This window comes from Mytilus galloprovincialis, chromosome 6, assembly GCF_965363235.1.
Source record: "Mytilus galloprovincialis chromosome 6, xbMytGall1.hap1.1, whole genome shotgun sequence".
In the NCBI taxonomy this organism is placed as follows: domain Eukaryota; kingdom Metazoa; phylum Mollusca; class Bivalvia; order Mytilida; family Mytilidae; genus Mytilus; species Mytilus galloprovincialis.
The window spans coordinates 30,223,475-30,244,856 of NC_134843.1; the positions used below are offsets into that span (position 1 = coordinate 30,223,475).

General features: G+C 33.3%; 3 protein-coding genes across 4 annotated transcripts in view; 1 reads left to right on the plus strand and 2 right to left on the minus strand.

Moving 5' to 3' along the window:
• Positions 1 to 21,382, plus strand: part of LOC143079331 (dynein axonemal heavy chain 8-like) — a 150,527-nt gene that overhangs the window by 97,519 nt on the left and 31,626 nt on the right. The window contains exons 71-75 of one of the 2 annotated variants that reach the window (XM_076254587.1): positions 344 to 433; positions 1,733 to 1,825; positions 2,098 to 2,202; positions 6,716 to 6,739; positions 7,597 to 7,730. In XM_076254587.1, coding sequence (XP_076110702.1) covers positions 344 to 433; positions 1,733 to 1,825; positions 2,098 to 2,202; positions 6,716 to 6,736 — 309 coding nt within the window. In that variant the 3' untranslated portion in view covers positions 6,737 to 6,739; positions 7,597 to 7,730. Of the gene's footprint in view, positions 1 to 343; positions 434 to 1,732; positions 1,826 to 2,097; positions 2,203 to 6,715; positions 6,740 to 7,596; positions 7,748 to 21,382 lie in introns of those variants that run through there. The other variant, XM_076254588.1, reaches the window with a different exon arrangement.
• LOC143079334 (uncharacterized) lies at positions 8,013 to 13,016 on the minus strand. The gene is made up of 5 exons (XM_076254589.1): positions 12,662 to 13,016; positions 10,285 to 12,287; positions 9,685 to 9,935; positions 9,302 to 9,479; positions 8,013 to 8,813 (listed from the first exon to the last, which is right to left on the minus strand). The coding sequence occupies exons 1-5, from the start codon at positions 12,820 to 12,822 to the stop codon at positions 8,569 to 8,571; spliced, it is 2,838 nt and encodes a 945-aa protein (XP_076110704.1). The 5' UTR covers positions 12,823 to 13,016; the 3' UTR covers positions 8,013 to 8,568.
• LOC143079329 (uncharacterized) lies at positions 13,820 to 20,601 on the minus strand. The gene is made up of 6 exons (XM_076254586.1): positions 19,932 to 20,601; positions 18,747 to 18,942; positions 16,370 to 18,372; positions 15,770 to 16,020; positions 15,387 to 15,564; positions 13,820 to 14,898 (listed from the first exon to the last, which is right to left on the minus strand). Exons 1-6 carry the CDS (start codon positions 20,350 to 20,352, stop codon positions 14,654 to 14,656), a joined length of 3,294 nt encoding a protein of 1,097 aa, XP_076110701.1. The 5' UTR covers positions 20,353 to 20,601; the 3' UTR covers positions 13,820 to 14,653.

Here is a 21,382-nt window from a genome sequence, read left to right on the forward strand (position 1 = left end):
AGGGAAGATGGTAAAAAAATAATTTCAAAATTGATTTTCGATACACTTTTCCAGATGAAACACACAAGCATACTTTCCAACCATCAGCAATGAGAAATCCTTTTGAGGCATGACATGCCATGAAATGTGCTCAAACAGGCACAATGATTTTTTGCTCTGAAAAAAATCACATAATTTAATTTGAATAGGGAATGGAAAACTACTGTTACCTGTAATTATGTTCAACAGTTGTTCATCATGAGTGTTACCAGAAAGATATATCTTTGCAAATGAAATAAAGTTTACAATTAACTGAAAACTCATTCAACATGAAAACAATTAATACATTTTTTTATATATTTAGGTGAAAGTTGGAGATAAGGAATGTGATGTTATGCAAACCTTTTATTTGTACATGACAACAAAGTTGGCCAATCCAGCTTACACACCAGAGGTTAGTACATTTTTAGTTTGTCATACTTCTAACTAAGGTCAACACACTTGAAAAACGTGAAAAGTCATGTCACGGTAGGAAAACCATGGAATCCTAAGGGAAAAGTGAAGGAGACAAAATTCACATGCTGACTGATATGCTTGCATTGAAATTTCAAAATTCCCTTGGAAGTTTGTATGTAAAAACACATTTGCCTTGATTTTTATAAAATTTGAAATTCTCATGGATGTCCCCTGAAATGAAGACTATATATTGTTGTGTTCATCAGTTTGAAGATGCAAAATCAGTTAAAACTCAAATTTGAACATTGAACAATGAATTAAGGGAGATTAATGGTAATTTTGGAGGGGCAGCCTTCTTAATGCATTACATAGATTTGACACTTAAAAAAATATATTTTTTGTTAAATTTCATAATGACATGCATTGTATTAACCCTTTCACTGATTGCTGCCCAGACTGAAGCTACTCTGAGACGATGGCTTCCCTAGCTACTATAACTTAAGTGGGAGATCTTCATAATAAATGTCAATAAAAACTTGTTTGTAGTTATTTATGTATTTATTTCTTTCACTAACACTATGTTCACAGTTTTGTTCATGTTTTGATAATTTTTTCTTTATAAAATATTCAAATTTTCAAATTTTCGGCATTATTGAGGTGAAATTCTCAAAATTCTGCTCTTTGACCCCAAATCGTAATTTTTTTAACCCAAAACGGCAAAATTAAAAAAAAATTTAAGGAGGCTGTACAAATTCCTCACACTGAACGATATCCATTCCAAGTGTTTTGTACATAAAACGACATTTTATGTCAAAAAAGTATACTAGTTTGGCTTCAATTCTTCCATATTCTTTCAAAAATAATGTTCCCTCAATTCAAATTCTTGTAAATTCCGTAAATTTCCTCTGATTTTGACACGGTTTTCAACAAACGGAAGCGCCATGTTTACACTTTCATCCAAGTATTCATCAAAGAAAGATAACTCATGTTTGCACTGTTTTGAGAGGGAAATATAAAAGAGGTATTCCGATCCCGGTAAAACGGGACTCATCGTCAGCTGTCTGAAGCGTGAATCCCGGTAAACCGGGACTCATCGGCGAAAGGGTTAATGATATTCAATACTTGAATATTCAAGTTAACAGCAATCTGTATTTGAATTACTTTCTTCTCAAGAAAACTTTTAATTAAAAATTAGAAAATCATGATCAAAGGGAGATAACTCTACTTAAAACTATAATTGATACATCTACAAATGGAAGTATAGAAAATTAGTGTATATATTACTTTAATCTTACAGGTCAGTGCGAGGACATCTATAATAGACTTCACAGTAACAATGAAAGGTTTGGAAGATCAGTTGCTTGGACGTGTCATACTTACGGAAAAAAGTGTAAGTTTGGAAAGGGAAAAAAATGGGATGACTACTTGACTGTATAATTGCAATTCCATTTTAATTGGTAATACACATGTTTTATTTATATAGTGAGAAATATCCTGAACCCCTCCATCCATTTATTTTAGCATTATATGAAGTATAGTCAAACACCTCCCCATTTTCATGAAATAGTCCTAAGTGATTTATAAGTGAACGGAATTAATATATAGCAACAATTATAGAACTATACACATGTGAGTTGTGACTTACCTCAATAATGATTGCAGGAATTGGAAGCTGACAGAGCTAAGTTGATGATGGATGTTAACATGAATAAAAGAAAGATGCAAGAACTAGAAGATAATTTATTGTACAAGCTAACCAGTACTAAGGTAAAAATTTGTCATTTGTTGATATTTAAAGCCACTATCAAGTAGCAGAAAGATAGATTTTGTTTGGTTAAGTTTTTATTTTAGGTCCATATCTTAATTAAGTTACCTTTTGCAAAAATGAAAATCAATGATATTCTACCATTACATTTTGCTGGTGTAGTACAGCACTATAAAACAAGTTTGGTCCTTCTAGCCAACATTTTTTATACAGTCTGTCTTTGCTTACAACAACAGCATCCAGTCTCAAAATTGTAACCCTTAAACATGTTTATGAGATCTCAGCCTTCCCCTATACCTCTAGCTAATGTAGAAAAGTAAACGCATAACAATACGCATATCAAAATTCATTTCAAGAGAAGTCTGAGTCTGATGTCAGAAGATGTAACCAAAGAAAATAAACAAAATGACTATAATACATAAATAACAACAGACTACTAGCAGTTAACTGACATGCCAGCTCCAGACTTCAATTAAATTGATTGAAAGATTATGTCTTCATCATATGAATATCAAGCACAATCCTTCCTGTTAGGGGTTTAGTATCATACCATCATAACATATATGAGAAGAACATAACCTGTGTCGTGCCAACAACTGTTTTTTTTTAAATAAATGTGTTTAGTTCCGATGCAAAGACCCTATAAGTGAATCAATATTAACGCCAAAATATGCAATCTTTAATGACCTGACAACAGTATCGTAACTATATCCCTTCTTAATAAGTCTATTTAAAGGTTTTGTTAGCTTCTGAGGTGAATACTGACATTTTTGTGCTTTATAAAGAATATTTCCATAAAAAAATGGATGTGAAATACCTGAACGTATAAGAAGTCTGCATGTTGAGCTATATTTACAAATGATGTCCTAATACCGATGATAAAATTTAGTAAATGTTTTGACTAGTTTGTGATATCGAAAAACCCTGATGTAATAATTTTTCAGTAATACATAAATTTCTCTCGTTAAAATCTAAAACATTGTTACATACACGTGCGAATCGTACAAGTTGAGATATATAAACACCGTAAGATAATGACAAGGAAACGTCACCATCTAAAAATGTATAATTAACGATAGGAAATGAAAAATTATCTCTTTTATCATAAATTTTAGTATTAAGCTTTCCGTTACTGATATAGATATTTCTTTAGTATACATACTGAAGTCGTCATTCTTGAGAACCAAAATATCATCCAAATATTAAAAAGTATTATTAAATTTGTGTATAAGATGTTGTTTCGATGGGTCTTTGCTGATTTTTGTCATAAATTGTAACTCATAGCAATACAAAAACAGGTCCGCAATAAGTGGTGCACACTTAGTCCCATTGGAATTCCGATAACCTGACGATATATGGAATCTCCAAAGCGAACAAAAATGTCATCTAGTAAAAATTCAAGGGCAGATATAGTATCAAAGCATGTCCAATTGACATAGGTTTTTTGTTTATTGCTACTAAAAAATGACCTAAAAGAGTTTGAACATATATATTCACATTCTGACTTTTTAAATGCCCATTTAATAAGATGTGTGAATTTTTTCTTAATGAGAATGTGAGGCAATGTGGTATTTAAGGTAGAAAAATAAACTTTGAACAGATTCAAAATCACCAATATAAGCATGCAATTTATCAAGTACTTCCAACGAATTCTTGACACTCCAAAAGTAATAAATTCCACTATTTTCAAAGGCCTTATTTGAACAATTTATTATCAGGTTTTTGATTGTACCAAGTGTATTGGTGAGAAGAATAGACAATTCAGTAGTGGAACAATGGCTTGAAGACAAAATAAATCTATATTTGTACGGTGTTTTGTGTAGCTTCGGTAGCCAATACATAGTTGGGACTTTCATTGTATTTGGTTCTGCTTGTAAAGCGGTAGCCAAAAGTTGATGTTTGTTACATATGTCGTTTTCTGAAAATGGAGTCAGTTGGAATGTTGGTGAATTGGTGATTTCTTTATGCAGAACCTCAATGTGAAATTTACTTCAAACAATAATAATATTATTGGAAGCTTTATCGGCCGGGACAAAAACAAATTTCTTGGCTAATTCTTTTAGTTTATGTTTGATATGAGAAATAGGTTTATTATGGTTATTGTTAAGAGTAAAATGTTCTTTAAGATGTTGAATACGTATATCATTTTATCATATACTTAGCATTGATATGATAGCTTTTGCATATGTGTAATGAGCGGAAGTACACAAGCCATAATTTTCCATCCAGGCTGATAACCCATATCAGCCCGCTGATAACCCATATCAGGGGCGTCTCGTGCAAAAACCCATAACAGTGCTTCTCGTGCAAGTTATTTCCCGTGTTTCTGGTATTGAGTGTTCACTTTTTCATTGTGACGTCAGATATTTTTTATGACAACATACATGTGATTCTTCCGGCGGGACTTAAAATCTCCCGCTTTTCAGACCCTCTTCCGTCCCTCCTGTTAAAATTTGAAATCTTCCGCTTTTTGAAAATGTCAATCTCGAAAAATTTTCAGTAGACATTTCTGTTTACAAAATAGATACAAACAGGGAAAAAGTCCGAGAAACTCTAAAATGATATGGGAAAACTCCGAGAAAATCGGAAGTTTCCTTTAATGGAATTTGTGTCAAAAAGGTAAATAGGAAAATTGCCTCGAGTAATCAATGAAGGTGTTAAGGATTAGACTGTATATACAACAATAAAAGATGATTGGCATTTACCTAGTAATCAACTAGCTAGTTAAATAAACATGTCTGGATGATTAAAAGTGATACTGACAATGGAACAGTTGTATAAACATCGACTTTAATAAATTTTGATGCTGTTGAAAACATGGAACAACAGACTTAGTTTAAAATGAACCACAAAGACAATAAAATCAACTCAAATATGATATGTCTTCTATCTGGTCCAATGGAATACCTAAATAAGTGTGTTTGTCTTATAATTTGACAGAATGCAAACTGTATGTTATCACCAAATACTTGTAAATGTACCCCAGCATCAAATTAAAGAAGACACAATATCACTGTAGCCAAATTAAAAAATGGTGCAAGTCCAGTGACAAGAGTCAAGGCCATGCTTACTACATTTCACGCAAAGCTGACTTTGGTGGCCCTAATTACTTGACCAAAAATATGGAGACAGCTACCCATCAGAAAGCCCACAACTTTATCAATTCAACACCTTCTGTTACAAACATGTTCAGTAGTGATACAAAAGTTGACAATGTGGCTAAAGCAGATGTACTTTTTGCCAACTATGTATGATGGCTGATCACTGTATCTTGAACTATATAAAATTATGATGAATAAATATTTGAACCCCTCCTATCTATCTTCTATTTTACTAAATAAAAATGGCTATGTAGGTGCTTGAAGGTATGGAATCATTGTTGTGTTTTAACAAAAAAGGAAGATTATGCAGTTTAAACACACACGAAAAAATCTTGCATATATCGATAAAAAAATCTTGCGTATGTCGATAAAAAGGTCGATAAAAAATCTCCAGTTATGAGGCCCAAACTCCAGCTGAAAATTTCCAAATCTCCAGTTGTGGCTTGACAACTCTGTCACATGTATGTGACAACGTCAAAATTTAGGGGAACTTTTGTGAGGATAGTTTAGTACTTGCTAACAAATGCCATTGACAATTAAGAATAATTTTATAGTACAACAAATATGGAGTAATAATGATCATAAAACTCTTCCAAATTTTCAATGTTTCAAAATGCCTCATTAGGAAATGTACCTATACATATATATGGAGGTACTGATGCTGTTGTTGGACAATTATAGTATATTTGATTCATAATTCAACTCTTTATAAAGTTTTTGACTGTTTTAGTTGTTGCATTTGTTTATTTGCCTTACATAAAACTATTGTCGGAAGTATATGATAAAGCGATTAATACATGGCATTTTCCATATCAGCCTGGGTATCATCCCTCGACCCATATCAGCACCTCGACTCCGTCTCGGGCTGATATGGGGGTCTCGGGATGATACCAAGGCTGATATAGAAAAGGCCATGTATAAATCTCTATATATCAACTATGTTCATTACTGAATTAAAAAAAGGAGTCCAAAGATTTTTTGTCAGCTTTTTCCCGTTTTATCTATTTCGAACAGTAAGTACGGACATATTTGTATGTCTAAATTAAAACCAATCAACTAGTTCAATTATTTTTTTATGCCCCACCTACAATAGTAGAGGGGCATTATGTTTTCTGGTCTGTGCGTCCGTTCATCCGTCCGTTCGTTCGTTCGTCCGTCCCGCTTCAGGTTAAAGTTTTTGGTCAAGGTAGTTTTTGATGAAGTTGAAGTCCAATCGACTTCAAACTTAGTATACATGTTCCCTATGATATGATCTTTTTAATTTTAATGCCAAATTAGAGGGTTTACCCCAATTTCACGGTCCACTGAACATAGAAAATGATAGTGCGAGTGGGGCATTCGTGTACTGGGGACACATTCTTGTTTATTATTGAATATATGATTATTACACATGTTAGTTTTTCATTACTTTTAGTTTTGTAAGATGAAAATATGAAAGGTAGGTATATCCCTGTAGAATATTTCTTATTTCTCAGTATAGTATGCTTGGTTGTGGTGCTGTCCAATATTTTTTTATCCCTGCTTGCTCTCTCATAATATTGTAGTGCTAAATATATGTCTGGTGCTTAATTGCAATCCATGCACTACTTACTCACAACTAGTGTACTTTTAAAATTATTTTTGACTAATATTGATAAAGATATTGACTACTAATTAATATATGTGTCATAATGTGATATAACCTTCTTTATTTCTTATTACAGTTTGCACATTTTCTTTCTCAAGCTTTATTTTTTAACAAAATACACAGACACAAATTATTTTTTGTGGTGCACTTTATTTTCTCTCACCATGTTACCTAGCTACAAACACAAAATATATTAAGCTGCACTCTTGTATCGATAGAACACACAGAATAATATCAACATACATTGTAACTGGCAGACTCACAAAAGTTAATGCTTATAGTGATCAAACTGATATTAACAACATTTTGTTTCATGTTTAAAATTATCCTTATCATTCAGTTTGTTGTTAAATGAAAAGTGTCTACAATTCTTGAGATAAAATATTGTGGTCTCTAATAAAACTTTGAATGAAAAGTAAAAAAGGCATTTGCCAGGGGACTCACAAATATAGCATATTCCTTTGAATGGAACAAGTCAAGATAGAGCTTTCATTCTTGTTTTGTTTTTCAAATATAAGTAACAAAAGTCAGATATTGAATTCTCTTGTACATGCATTTTCATTCTTTCATTTCTCTACTTATTCAAAACAAGCTTTTTTTTGTATAGTGTATATTAGTACCTTAAAACAGTAGTCTATAAAACTAATTTGATCTGATGTCTTTTTAAGGGTTCTCTAGTAGATGATGAATCATTGATTCAAGTATTGTCTACAACAAAAGTGACAGCTGCTGAAGTGAGTGAAAAATTGACTGTAGCTGCTGAGACAGAAATTAAGATCAATGAAGCAAGAGAAGAATTCAGGCCAACCTTAAAATTATGTTTGTTTGCAGTTTACCGACTGTACCTTCAGAGTGAAGGGTCGGTAGGTAGGAAAAATATTTTATTTTATCAGCCAAAATAAAGTTTACATAAGCAGTTACACAAAGCAAGTCTCTCCTGCAGAAAACAACATTTTAAAACAACAAACACTGAAAACCTATGTGAAATAAACAGGCATTTTCAGATTAAAAACTTTTAATCAAATTTGAAACTATAACATAGTGTCATTATCAAATATATGACATAAAAATATGGTATATGATATTGAAATACTGGAACACTTATAAACAAGGAATGACTAGAATTGTTTTAAAAATTAAAGAAAAATATTCACATTTCTGACAGACACACATATATATATATATATATATATATATAGACTTCTATATATATATATATATATATTCTTCTTGACTAGACTGCTTTGATGAGTTGAGTATTTCATCAGAAAAATGTAGATATTAAAGCTATGGATACCTGATCAGGCTTATTGTTTATTAAAGAGTGTTTTCAATAAATAAAAATCAACCTGGAATTGAATCTTCCTCAATTAAGAACAAACATGGGAACTTAAAAAAAATATATTAGACAACTGATTGTTTTGAAATTTCTAACAATATTTGTAATTGGTTCTTTTCCAAGAACCTACAGAGCATAAACTCTGAAAATAAATGGTTTAAATTTATAAAGAAGTATCAAGAAAATTGACAGCTCTCTGTCAAGTTTAAAAAAAATATGGTCCTGTAGTTGTGTCTTTATATACATGTTCATTCATGACAGTTTTTTTAACGTCAACAATACATCCATTGATTGATTAATGTTAGTTTTTCTTTGGGTTTCTTTTTATAATGGGTTTCCCACTATTCTTGCAATCATTACAAATAGGGAGTACAACTTTGAATTTGGCAAGTTCTTCAGCATCTTTTTCAGAATTAGGTGATGCACAATAACAACAAATGTCCTTCTGTAGTCTTATTGGAGTGTTGTCAGCATAGTAACTAAATTCTACAGGAGTTCTGCAATCCATTTGCAGCCTAGTGTGAACTATACCATGAAGTGTGTCATCTGCAAGATAAATCACAGTAGTTTAAATTGCAACAAAGAAATTACAACATTGAATCCATTTCAATTCAAAATTTCCAATAACATTGAGAATGGAAAAGGGGAATATGTCAAAGAGACAACAACCCGACCAAAGAGCAGATATAAAGTGTCTTTATGTACCCTTAGTATATAAAAAGTAAGAAGATGTGGTATGCCAATGAGACAACTCTCCATATACAAATGATATATATGCATTCTATTTTTTTTTAAACTGCTTCAATATATAAAAACATTGAAATTAATTGTAAAAAGTCTGTCGGTTCAATGTTGCCCATGATCTTTTCAAGCATTTATATTTGTCATTAAATACAACTTGGATTACCAGGATATTTAACTCTTTTAATATGCCTTGCACTTTTGTATGTGTAAAATAAATATAGCTGTTCTCCATGTCAGATTTGTTTTTAAATAAGGAGTACTTACAAAACCTAAATATTAAAGTTTAATACCTTCTGGAACAATGATACAGCCACAGGTATAATCATGTTTCTCTAACATTCTATTCAATGTCCTGGCTTCTCTGCTTGTTAAGGATTTTTTAGCATAGATGCAACGTGGTTTACCACACTCATAACATGCAACTGTTCGTCTGACATTTTGTCCAACTAAACCAGCATTACGAATGCCCTGAAAAATAAACAACAGATATTCCAGTGTTATTTTAAAGTATTAAACATGTGTAAAAAACCAGGATTTGTATTGTTCATTTTTTTAAAGTTTAGTTTGCATCCTGTTTGTCAGATAATAAAGATTTATTTATAAATCGATTCATGTCTTTATAGTACTAGCTTTTCTTGAAGTAATTATTTATCAAGACTACTTAAAGTTTTACCTGCATCTGTTCAGCAACAACTGATGTCTTTGTATTTTGGGCTGAAGGTTTATCAGACTCATTTGTGTCAGTTCCTAGTACTTTTTCAAAAGGTTCGTAGTGATTTTTGTCAACTTGCATCATTGGATCTGGCACCCATGGAAATGTAATTCCTGATCTAGAAGGACGACAACAGTTGATATTTTGACATTTTCTTATCTGGAACATGTAGGCTCTCTGCCGGCAGTGATCCTCAAGAAATTTCATATAATCTGAAATTGAAAAGTAACTCTTTAATATTAAATAGTTTCTGTCATTGAAGATATAAAAAAAAAATTGAAATGGAAATTTCATGACACTGCCTGGTTCTTTGGCTATCATTTTTTTATTATTATTGTTTTTGGACTTCAGCACAAAAGGAAAGGAATTCAATCCTGGCAAATTTAAATTTTAAACCTTTTCATATCTATTTGTTTTCGTGTTCCTGTCAGAGTTTTAATAAATTTGGACCCTATATTTTGGTAAAAACTTTCTTCAAAATTCAAGAATAATTCTTTTTTTGCAAATGAGAAAACTATGACAGGAAAATGAAAATTTAAAATTAAATTCAATTGCCCTAACCTGCTTTCTTAGATACATGTTTCTCCTGATATTGTCCCTGTTGTAAAGTTCCATCAACCATTTCTTTTACCAAATGTTCAAAAGCCTTTACATCTGCTAGGTCTGAAGGTGTTGGACAATCAAATGGAACAGCTTTCAATGCCACCCTTTTGGTCCTTTCAATTAAAATATCAATAACAGTCTGGACAGATTCTATCCATGAAGTTTTCAATCTTGGGTTCTTTTCAGCTTTAGACCTAATCTCACTCATCGAGTTGGCACTCTTTATAATCTGTTCCATCTCGCTATTCATTTCACTTCTAGTAAAGGCAACATTTTGCGCAGCAATATTCAATAAAGACATGATACGTTCCGCTGGATTGACCCAACTGTTCCCAGGTGCAGTGCGCCCCGCAACTAGCATATCAAGATCTAGTTTTTTAAACATGACTATAAGAGACAACTTAACTGCGTGGTAAGTAATGCGATGGTCTGGTCCTCCATCAGAGAAGAGAATAACAAGTGGTGGTACTTCTCCAGATGCTTGTAACATTTGACATATTTCAGTTGCATGCCTCCAAGGTGAACTAGGCATAAAAATCGAGTCTTTGTAGATAACAGATACCTTTCCTCTGTAAAAAGTGTCGTCAATACTCTCAGGTATGGAAACATCTAAGGAAACAGAGGGAGTGACAGACCCCTTGGTCTGTAGATCATGATCCAAAGCTGAAAGGGAAACATTGGATGGAACAATTGATTTCTTTCCTCTTACTCCACTGGAAACTGCCATGCCAGGCTCTCCATAGTCAATTTTAGCCTTATCATCAATGCATAAAAGCTTGCAGCAATCTCGAAACTTTATAGCAAATTGTCTTATGTACTTGAATACAGCTGAACAGTAGTGATCATCCTGATGTGAAACACGCAACTGTCTTGTTTGGATTTTAAATTGAAGTGGAATTTTGGATTTATACAACTTGGCAGTATTTGCATGTGAATTCTTTGGTACAAATGCATAGAGTATTGATGACTCACTGGGAATAGCAGAACCTGGTTCCAGATCCTTCTCTACTTGTTCCTTTAAATCACGAACCGACAGGTAAGTAGCCATGTGCTCCACATTATGACGTCGCTCATCTGCAGCAACCATCTGTTCAACTTTTTGATGTAGGTTTTCAAAAAAATCATTGAACGTGTCCCCGGGTCTTCCTGGATTTATATGTCTAAGATCAGTAACTAGATCTGAGTCTTCTGCAAGCAAAGCTTGCCTTACTCTCTCATCAAGAGCTTTATTCTGGTCTGCTGTTGCATCTAGAGTAAGTTCCCTATATATAGCTCTCAGTATATGTGGTGGAACAGTGTTGCCAGTTGCAGATACAGGTAAATGACAAAATTTGGTGTAAAACTCTTTTCGCATTTGGCGAGTGTGGAATTCAGGTAAGCTAGGTTTTAGTCTAGATACAACTTTAACAGCTGATGTCATTATTTCATCATCCTTTCGTCCTTCAGGTGTCTTCCAGAAAAAGACAACAGTGCCAAATGACCCCCCAGGTGAGTATTTCATCATATCAACAGGAAATGACAGTTGAATATGACTGAAAAAGTAGAACTTTTCTACACTTGTTTTAAACAAACAACCAGCATGTAATTTTTCATCAAATAAAATGTATTGATACATGTCTTTTCTGGACAGAGCTTCTTCTAAAAGTGAATATTTCTGGTTCAGTTCAGATCCATCAAAATGGTGTAATGAGGAATGTTCATCAATTTGACGGACTGGTCTGCTTAATTGATGACGTTTCTGTTGACAATCATTACTAGAATCAAGAAATGATGCATACGAATCAAGAGACAAGGCAAAAGCTTCAAGATCCTTTCTCAGGTCACCCCATGTATGTGTGTAAGATAATGAAATCAAGGAAAACAGTGCAGAGCTGTGGGTCTTCAGTTTTTCAGAAGAAAGAAAGGGTGCTTTCTGTTTCTTTTTCTGCCAATCATTAAAATTGTTGAAGTTATCAAGGAATCTGAAATATAAGAATACAAGTATTCAAAACATGGCATCTGGCATGAAAATATAGGTTTTGACATTTGGTTTACCTTTATTCAAAAGAAATAGAATTTGAAATTTTAGAAGAATATAAATGCAACTCTTTGTTGTATTCCAGTGTATAGTTTTTATATAATAAAGGTCATAACTTGAAAAGGAAAATTTGAAAGAGCTTTCTATAGTGATGCTAAACGTTATTTTAATTCAATCAGTCAAAGCAAACTTCAGTTATTGTATGACATACGAAACGCTGCCAGACAGACTGACAGACGGACAGACAGACGGATTGCTATACTAGGGTGCTGCAAAAATTTACGGGGATCTAAAAAACATTTGTATTAGAAAATATACCTTTGTGGTATGGGATGAATTTCTTTCACCAATGCACTGCGATCCATTATCTTTTGTTTATTGCCATCTAAATACCACAGAATATTGACAAGGTGATGTATTTCTTTATGTATGGTACCTTCTATCATTGTACTTGGAAAACAAGCATTACACGTCCACATATGTTCACAGACCTCATTGAAAAGTAATTCTTTTCCTGTAAAAAAAATGTTAATATTTAAACTGCAAGGTTTATAAAAATAAGGAGATGACAGTGGTATGATTGCCAATGAAACAACTATCCACCAAAGTTCAAATAATGTGGATGTAAGCAATTATAGGCATTGAATCGTACAGCCTTCAACAATGAGAAAAAAAACCACATACTGTATAGTTGACTATAGAAGGCCTCGACATGAAAAAAAAGAAACAATTCAGTTGAGAAAACTATAAATGCCTAATTTATAACAAAACAATTTACGAAAAACAAATATTACAACATAAACGAACGACGACTACTGTCAGAACTACAGGCTGGAGACAGGCACATAAAAGTGTAGTGAAATCAAGAATCAAGATTATCCTTTTCATCTAGACCAAGATCCATCAATGTCAGACAGTTCCTAATTTAATATGGACAGGTGCAGAAAACATGTGATGGTGGAGTTTTATAAGTACCCATTGTCCCGACCATCCCCTTTTCCATTGACAGATATTTATATAATGTTCATTATTCTGGAGTTACAGGAACTTGCCATTTAAGAAGGGGGAAAGAGGTGCTATGTTTTTTTCTTCAAAAAATAAAGAAAATGGCAGGAGGGGAAGGTTGAAAAAAATTGTAGATCCAGCATTTCATATGTGTAATAAGGGTTACATTTTGAAACATATGTTGATGCCAGACTCCATTGAAACAAAAATTTTAATAGACTTCGGGGTGCAATCATAGTCCCCCTTCAAAAAGTAAATTCATGCCAGGTCTGTATTAAATGTGTTGACTGCATAAAATATTTGGAAGTTTAAGGACTTCATGTTTCTGACAATTCCGACAGTTCACACAGGCCACACAGTTTGGGTATATTTAATATTGTTTTAAAGAAAGAGAATAATTGCAATGAGTGGGACAGCCCCCCTTATCCTAAAGGAGCATCCTCATTGCAAATGAAGATAGATTTAAGGCCAACCTTAAAATTATGTTTGTTTGCAGTTTACCGACTGTACCTTCAGAGTGAAGGGTCGGTAGGTAGGAAAAATATTTTATTTTATCAGCCAAAATAAAGTTTACATAAGCAGTTACACAAAGCAAGTCTCTCCTGCAGAAAACAACATTTTAAAACAACAAACACTGAAAACCTATGTGAAATAAACAGGCATTTTCAGATTAAAAACTTTTAATCAAATTTGAAACTATAACATAGTGTCATTATCAAATATATGACATAAAAATATGGTATATGATATTGAAATACTGGAACACTTATAAACAAGGAATGACTAGAATTGTTTTAAAAATTAAAGAAAAATATTCACATTTCTGACAGACACACATATATATATATATATATATATATATAGACTTCTATATATATATATATATATATTCTTCTTGACTAGACTGCTTTGATGAGTTGAGTATTTCATCAGAAAAATGTAGATATTAAAGCTATGGATACCTGATCAGGCTTATTGTTTATTAAAGAGTGTTTTCAATAAATAAAAATCAACCTGGAATTGAATCTTCCTCAATTAAGAACAAACATGGGAACTTAAAAAAAATATATTAGACAACTGATTGTTTTGAAATTTCTAACAATATTTGTAATTGGTTCTTTTCCAAGAACCTACAGAGCATAAACTCTGAAAATAAATGGTTTAAATTTATAAAGAAGTATCAAGAAAATTGACAGCTCTCTGTCAAGTTTAAAAAAAATATGGTCCTGTAGTTGTGTCTTTATATACATGTTCATTCATGACAGTTTTTTTAACGTCAACAATACATCCATTGATTGATTAATGTTAGTTTTTCTTTGGGTTTCTTTTTATAATGGGTTTCCCACTATTCTTGCAATCATTACAAATAGGGAGTACAACTTTGAATTTGGCAAGTTCTTCAGCATCTTTTTCAGAATTAGGTGATGCACAATAACAACAAATGTCCTTCTGTAGTCTTATTGGAGTGTTGTCAGCATAGTAACTAAATTCTACAGGAGTTCTGCAATCCATTTGCAGCCTAGTGTGAACTATACCATGAAGTGTGTCATCTGCAAGATAAATCACAGTAGTTTAAATTGCAACAAAGAAATTACAACATTGAATCCATTTCAATTCAAAATTTCCAATAACATTGAGAATGGAAAAGGGGAATATGTCAAAGAGACAACAACCCGACCAAAGAGCAGATATAAAGTGTCTTTATGTACCCTTAGTATATAAAAAGTAAGAAGATGTGGTATGCCAATGAGACAACTCTCCATATACAAATGATATATATGCATTCTATTTTTTTTTAAACTGCTTCAATATATAAAAACATTGAAATTAATTGTAAAAAGTCTGTCGGTTCAATGTTGCCCATGATCTTTTCAAGCATTTATATTTGTCATTAAATACAACTTGGATTACCAGGATATTTAACTCTTTTAATATGCCTTGCACTTTTGTATGTGTAAAATAAATATAGCTGTTCTCCATGTCAGATTTGTTTTTAAATAAGGAGTACTTACAAAACCTAAATATTAAAGTTTAATACCTTCTGGAACAATGATACAGCCACAGGTATAATCATGTTTCTCTAACATTCTATTCAATGTCCTGGCTTCTCTGCTTGTTAAGGATTTTTTAGCATAGATGCAACGTGGTTTACCACACTCATAACATGCAACTGTTCGTCTGACATTTTGTCCAACTAAACCAGCATTACGAATGCCCTGAAAAATAAACAACAGATATTCCAGTGTTATTTTAAAGTATTAAACATGTGTAAAAAACCAGGATTTGTATTGTTCATTTTTTTAAAGTTTAGTTTGCATCCTGTTTGTCAGATAATAAAGATTTATTTATAAATCGATTCATGTCTTTATAGTACTAGCTTTTCTTGAAGTAATTATTTATCAAGACTACTTAAAGTTTTACCTGCATCTGTTCAGCAACAACTGATGTCTTTGTATTTTGGGCTGAAGGTTTATCAGACTCATTTGTGTCAGTTCCTAGTACTTTTTCAAAAGGTTCGTAGTGATTTTTGTCAACTTGCATCATTGGATCTGGCACCCATGGAAATGTAATTCCTGATCTAGAAGGACGACAACAGTTGATATTTTGACATTTTCTTATCTGGAACATGTAGGCTCTCTGCCGGCAGTGATCCTCAAGAAATTTCATATAATCTGAAATTGAAAAGTAACTCTTTAATATTAAATAGTTTCTGTCATTGAAGATATAAAAAAAAAATTGAAATGGAAATTTCATGACACTGCCTGGTTCTTTGGCTATCATTTTTTTATTATTATTGTTTTTGGACTTCAGCACAAAAGGAAAGGAATTCAATCCTGGCAAATTTAAATTTTAAACCTTTTCATATCTATTTGTTTTCGTGTTCCTGTCAGAGTTTTAATAAATTTGGACCCTATATTTTGGTAAAAACTTTCTTCAAAATTCAAGAATAATTCTTTTTTTGCAAATGAGAAAACTATGACAGGAAAATGAAAATTTAAAATTAAATTCAATTGCCCTAACCTGCTTTCTTAGATACATGTTTCTCCTGATATTGTCCCTGTTGTAAAGTTCCATCAACCATTTCTTTTACCAAATGTTCAAAAGCCTTTACATCTGCTAGGTCTGAAGGTGTTGGACAATCAAATGGAACAGCTTTCAATGCCACCCTTTTGGTCCTTTCAATTAAAATATCAATAACAGTCTGGACAGATTCTATCCATGAAGTTTTCAATCTTGGGTTCTTTTCAGCTTTAGACCTAATCTCACTCATCGAGTTGGCACTCTTTATAATCTGTTCCATCTCGCTATTCATTTCACTTCTAGTAAAGGCAACATTTTGCGCAGCAATATTCAATAAAGACATGATACGTTCCGCTGGATTGACCCAACTGTTCCCAGGTGCAGTGCGCCCCGCAACTAGCATATCAAGATCTAGTTTTTTAAACATGACTATAAGAGACAACTTAACTGCGTGGTAAGTAATGCGATGGTCTGGTCCTCCATCAGAGAAGAGAATAACAAGTGGTGGTACTTCTCCAGATGCTTGTAACATTTGACATATTTCAGTTGCATGCCTCCAAGGTGAACTAGGCATAAAAATCGAGTCTTTGTAGATAACAGATACCTTTCCTCTGTAAAAAGTGTCGTCAATACTCTCAGGTATGGAAACATCTAAGGAAACAGAGGGAGTGACAGACCCCTTGGTCTGTAGATCATGATCCAAAGCTGAAAGGGAAACATTGGATGGAACAATTGATTTCTTTCCTCTTACTCCACTGGAAACTGCCATGCCAGGCTCTCCATAGTCAATTTTAGCCTTATCATCAATGCATAAAAGCTTGCAGCAATCTCGAAACTTTATAGCAAATTGTCTTATGTACTTGAATACAGCTGAACAGTAGTGATCATCCTGATGTGAAACACGCAACTGTCTTGTTTGGATTTTAAATTGAAGTGGAATTTTGGATTTATACAACTTGGCAGTATTTGCATGTGAATTCTTTGGTACAAATGCATAGAGTATTGATGACTCACTGGGAATAGCAGAACCTGGTTCCAGATCCTTCTCTACTTGTTCCTTTAAATCACGAACCGACAGGTAAGTAGCCATGTGCTCCACATTATGACGTCGCTCATCTGCAGCAACCATCTGTTCAACTTTTTGATGTAGGTTTTCAAAAAAATCATTGAACGTGTCCCCGGGTCTTCCTGGATTTATATGTCTAAGATCAGTAACTAGATCTGAGTCTTCTGCAAGCAAAGCTTGCCTTACTCTCTCATCAAGAGCTTTATTCTGGTCTGCTGTTGCATCTAGAGTAAGTTCCCTATATATAGCTCTCAGTATATGTGGTGGAACAGTGTTGCCAGTTGCAGATACAGGTAAATGACAAAATTTGGTGTAAAACTCTTTTCGCATTTGGCGAGTGTGGAATTCAGGTAAGCTAGGTTTTAGTCTAGATACAACTTTAACAGCTGATGTCATTATTTCATCATCCTTTCGTCCTTCAGGTGTCTTCCAGAAAAAGACAACAGTGCCAAATGACCCCCCAGGTGAGTATTTCATCATATCAACAGGAAATGACAGTTGAATATGACTGAAAAAGTAGAACTTTTCTACACTTGTTTTAAACAAACAACCAGCATGTAATTTTTCATCAAATAAAATGTATTGATACATGTCTTTTCTGGACAGAGCTTCTTCTAAAAGTGAATATTTCTGGTTCAGTTCAGATCCATCAAAATGGTGTAATGAGGAATGTTCATCAATTTGACGGACTGGTCTGCTTAATTGATGACGTTTCTGTTGACAATCATTACTAGAATCAAGAAATGATGCATACGAATCAAGAGACAAGGCAAAAGCTTCAAGATCCTTTCTCAGGTCACCCCATGTATGTGTGTAAGATAATGAAATCAAGGAAAACAGTGCAGAGCTGTGGGTCTTCAGTTTTTCAGAAGAAAGAAAGGGTGCTTTCTGTTTCTTTTTCTGCCAATCATTAAAATTGTTGAAGTTATCAAGGAATCTGAAATATAAGAATACAAGTATTCAAAACATGGCATCTGGCATGAAAATATAGGTTTTGACATTTGGTTTACCTTTATTCAAAAGAAATAGAATTTGAAATTTTAGAAGAATATAAATGCAACTCTTTGTTGTATTCCAGTGTATAGTTTTTATATAATAAAGGTCATAACTTGAAAAGGAAAATTTGAAAGAGCTTTCTATAGTGATGCTAAACGTTATTTTAATTCAATCAGTCAAAGCAAACTTCAGTTATTGTATGACATACGAAACGCTGCCAGACAGACTGACAGACGGACAGACAGACGGATTGCTATACTAGGGTGCTGCAAAAATTTACGGGGATCTAAAAAACATTTGTATTAGAAAATATACCTTTGTGGTATGGGATGAATTTCTTTCACCAATGCACTGCGATCCATTATCTTTTGTTTATTGCCATCTAAATACCACAGAATATTGACAAGGTGATGTATTTCTTTATGTATGGTACCTTCTATCATTGTACTTGGAAAACAAGCATTACACGTCCACATATGTTCACAGACCTCATTGAAAAGTAATTCTTTTCCTGTAAAAAAAATGTTAATATTTAAACTGCAAGGTTTATAAAAATAAGGAGATGACAGTGGTATGATTGCCAATGAAACAACTATCCACCAAAGTTCAAATAATGTGGATGTAAGCAATTATAGGCATTGAATCGTACAGCCTTCAACAATGAGAAAAAAAACCACATACTGTATAGTTGACTATAGAAGGCCTCGACATGAAAAAAAAGAAACAATTCAGTTGAGAAAACTATAAATGCCTAATTTATAACAAAACAATTTACGAAAAACAAATATTACAACATAAACGAACGACGACTACTGTCAGAACTACAGGCTGGAGACAGGCACATAAAAGTGTAGTGAAATCAAGAATCAAGATTATCCTTTTCATCTAGACCAAGATCCATCAATGTCAGACAGTTCCTAATTTAATATGGACAGGTGCAGAAAACATGTGATGGTGGAGTTTTATAAGTACCCATTGTCCCGACCATCCCCTTTTCCATTGACAGATATTTATATAATGTTCATTATTCTGGAGTTACAGGAACTTGCCATTTAAGAAGGGGGAAAGAGGTGCTATGTTTTTTTCTTCAAAAAATAAAGAAAATGGCAGGAGGGGAAGGTTGAAAAAAATTGTAGATCCAGCATTTCATATGTGTAATAAGGGTTACATTTTGAAACATATGTTGATGCCAGACTCCATTGAAACAAAAATTTTAATAGACTTCGGGGTGCAATCATAGTCCCCCTTCAAAAAGTAAATTCATGCCAGGTCTGTATTAAATGTGTTGACTGCATAAAATATTTGGAAGTTTAAGGACTTCATGTTTCTGACAATTCCGACAGTTCACACAGGCCACACAGTTTGGGTATATTTAATATTGTTTTAAAGAAAGAGAATAATTGCAATGAGTGGGACAGCCCCCCTTATCCTAAAGGAGCATCCTCATTGCAAATGAAGATAGATTTAATATAGAGAGAAGATATTTATTTTTATGCTAACCATTCATTTTCTCTACATCTTTAAGTATTTTGGTTGGCCTCCTATTTATTTGGCATCGTCGCTCCATAAGCAATTGAAATGCGTCCTTCTTTGCAGGTACAGGCGTTGTTTCGCATTTGTTGTCTTCACAACGATCGATTGTAAAAACTGCATACTTTAGACTGCTGTCAAACTGTTTGACAACAGATATTGGCTCATTAAAGTCCGGTTCAAAACATTCTGTTCCATATTTGTTTGACACTGACACGGTTATCGTGTCAGTTTTACGGATATCTGCAGCATCTTCGTCCATGATATCGTCAAATACATCATTCCATGTCTTGCTTTGTCTAAATCTGTACAAACGATTTACTACCACACTTTTTTGTTTATTATTAGTTTTAATATTTACAGAAGACGACACGGTGAAATACTCTTCCATTACTTCATGGATACCGGTAAACAATCTCCATGTGCTTTGTCATTAAAGGGTCCTTTGAACGCTTGACAGGAAGAGAAGAAAAAACGAACTTCAAACGTGTAATTGACCAAGACTTTAAATCATGGCCGGAAAAACCTGACGTTCCGGATCGCGTCAGTAGAAGTACAAAGTATTAAAAAAAATTTCTTCATAATAAAAGCAATAAAATTTTCCCAGTCGGGCGGATTTTCGAGGGTCGGTCGGTAAACTGCAAACAAACAATATTTTAATTTAAGCCTAATATAGAGAGAAGATATTTATTTTTATGCTAACCATTCATTTTCTCTACATCTTTAAGTATTTTGGTTGGCCTCCTATTTATTTGGCATCGTCGCTCCATAAGCAATTGAAATGCGTCCTTCTTTGCAGGTACAGGCGTTGTTTCGCATTTGTTGTCTTCACAACGATCGATTGTAAAAACTGCATACTTTAGACTGCTGTCAAACTGTTTGACAACAGATATTGGCTCATTAAAGTCCGGTTCAAAACATTCTGTTCCATATTTGTTTGACACTGACACGGTTATCGTGTCAGTTTTACGGATATCTGCAGCATCTTCGTCCATGATATCGTCAAATACATCATTCCATGTCTTGCTTTGTCTAAATCTGTACAAACGATTTACTACCACACTTTTTTGTTTATTATTAGTTTTAATATTTACAGAAGACGACACGGTGAAATACTCTTCCATTACTTCATGGATACCGGTAAACAATCTCCATGTGCTTTGTCATTAAAGGGTCCTTTGAACGCTTGACAGGAAGAGAAGAAAAAACGAACTTCAAACGTGTAATTGACCAAGACTTTAAATCATGGCCGGAAAAACCTGACGTTCCGGATCGCGTCAGTAGAAGTACAAAGTATTAAAAAAAATTTCTTCATAATAAAAGCAATAAAATTTTCCCAGTCGGGCGGATTTTCGAGGGTCGGTCGGTAAACTGCAAACAAACAATATTTTAATTTAAGCCTCAGACCTGGTAAACCCTAC

What these genes read in the sequence shown, in the direction of transcription:
- LOC143079329 (XM_076254586.1), bottom strand. Translation starts at nt 20,352, where the DNA reads ATGGAAGAGTATTTCACCGTGTCGTCTTCTGTAAATATTAAAACTAAT. An exon ending in AGATGTAGAGAAAATGAATG is followed by an intron (nt 18,943 to 19,931) that starts GTTAGCATAAAA and finishes TTTTTTTTACAG; the next exon opens with GAAAAGAATTACTTTTCAAT. An exon ending in ACATGTATCTAAGAAAGCAG is followed by an intron (nt 16,021 to 16,369) that starts GTTAGGGCAATT and finishes TTTCAATTTCAG; the next exon opens with ATTATATGAAATTTCTTGAG.
- LOC143079334 (XM_076254589.1), bottom strand. Translation starts at nt 12,822, where the DNA reads ATGTGGACGTGTAATGCTTGTTTTCCAAGTACAATGATAGAAGGTACC. An exon ending in TTGTTGCTGAACAGATGCAG is followed by an intron (nt 9,480 to 9,684) that starts GTAAAACTTTAA and finishes TTTATTTTTCAG; the next exon opens with GGCATTCGTAATGCTGGTTT. An exon ending in CTGTATCATTGTTCCAGAAG is followed by an intron (nt 8,814 to 9,301) that starts GTATTAAACTTT and finishes TTTATCTTGCAG; the next exon opens with ATGACACACTTCATGGTATA.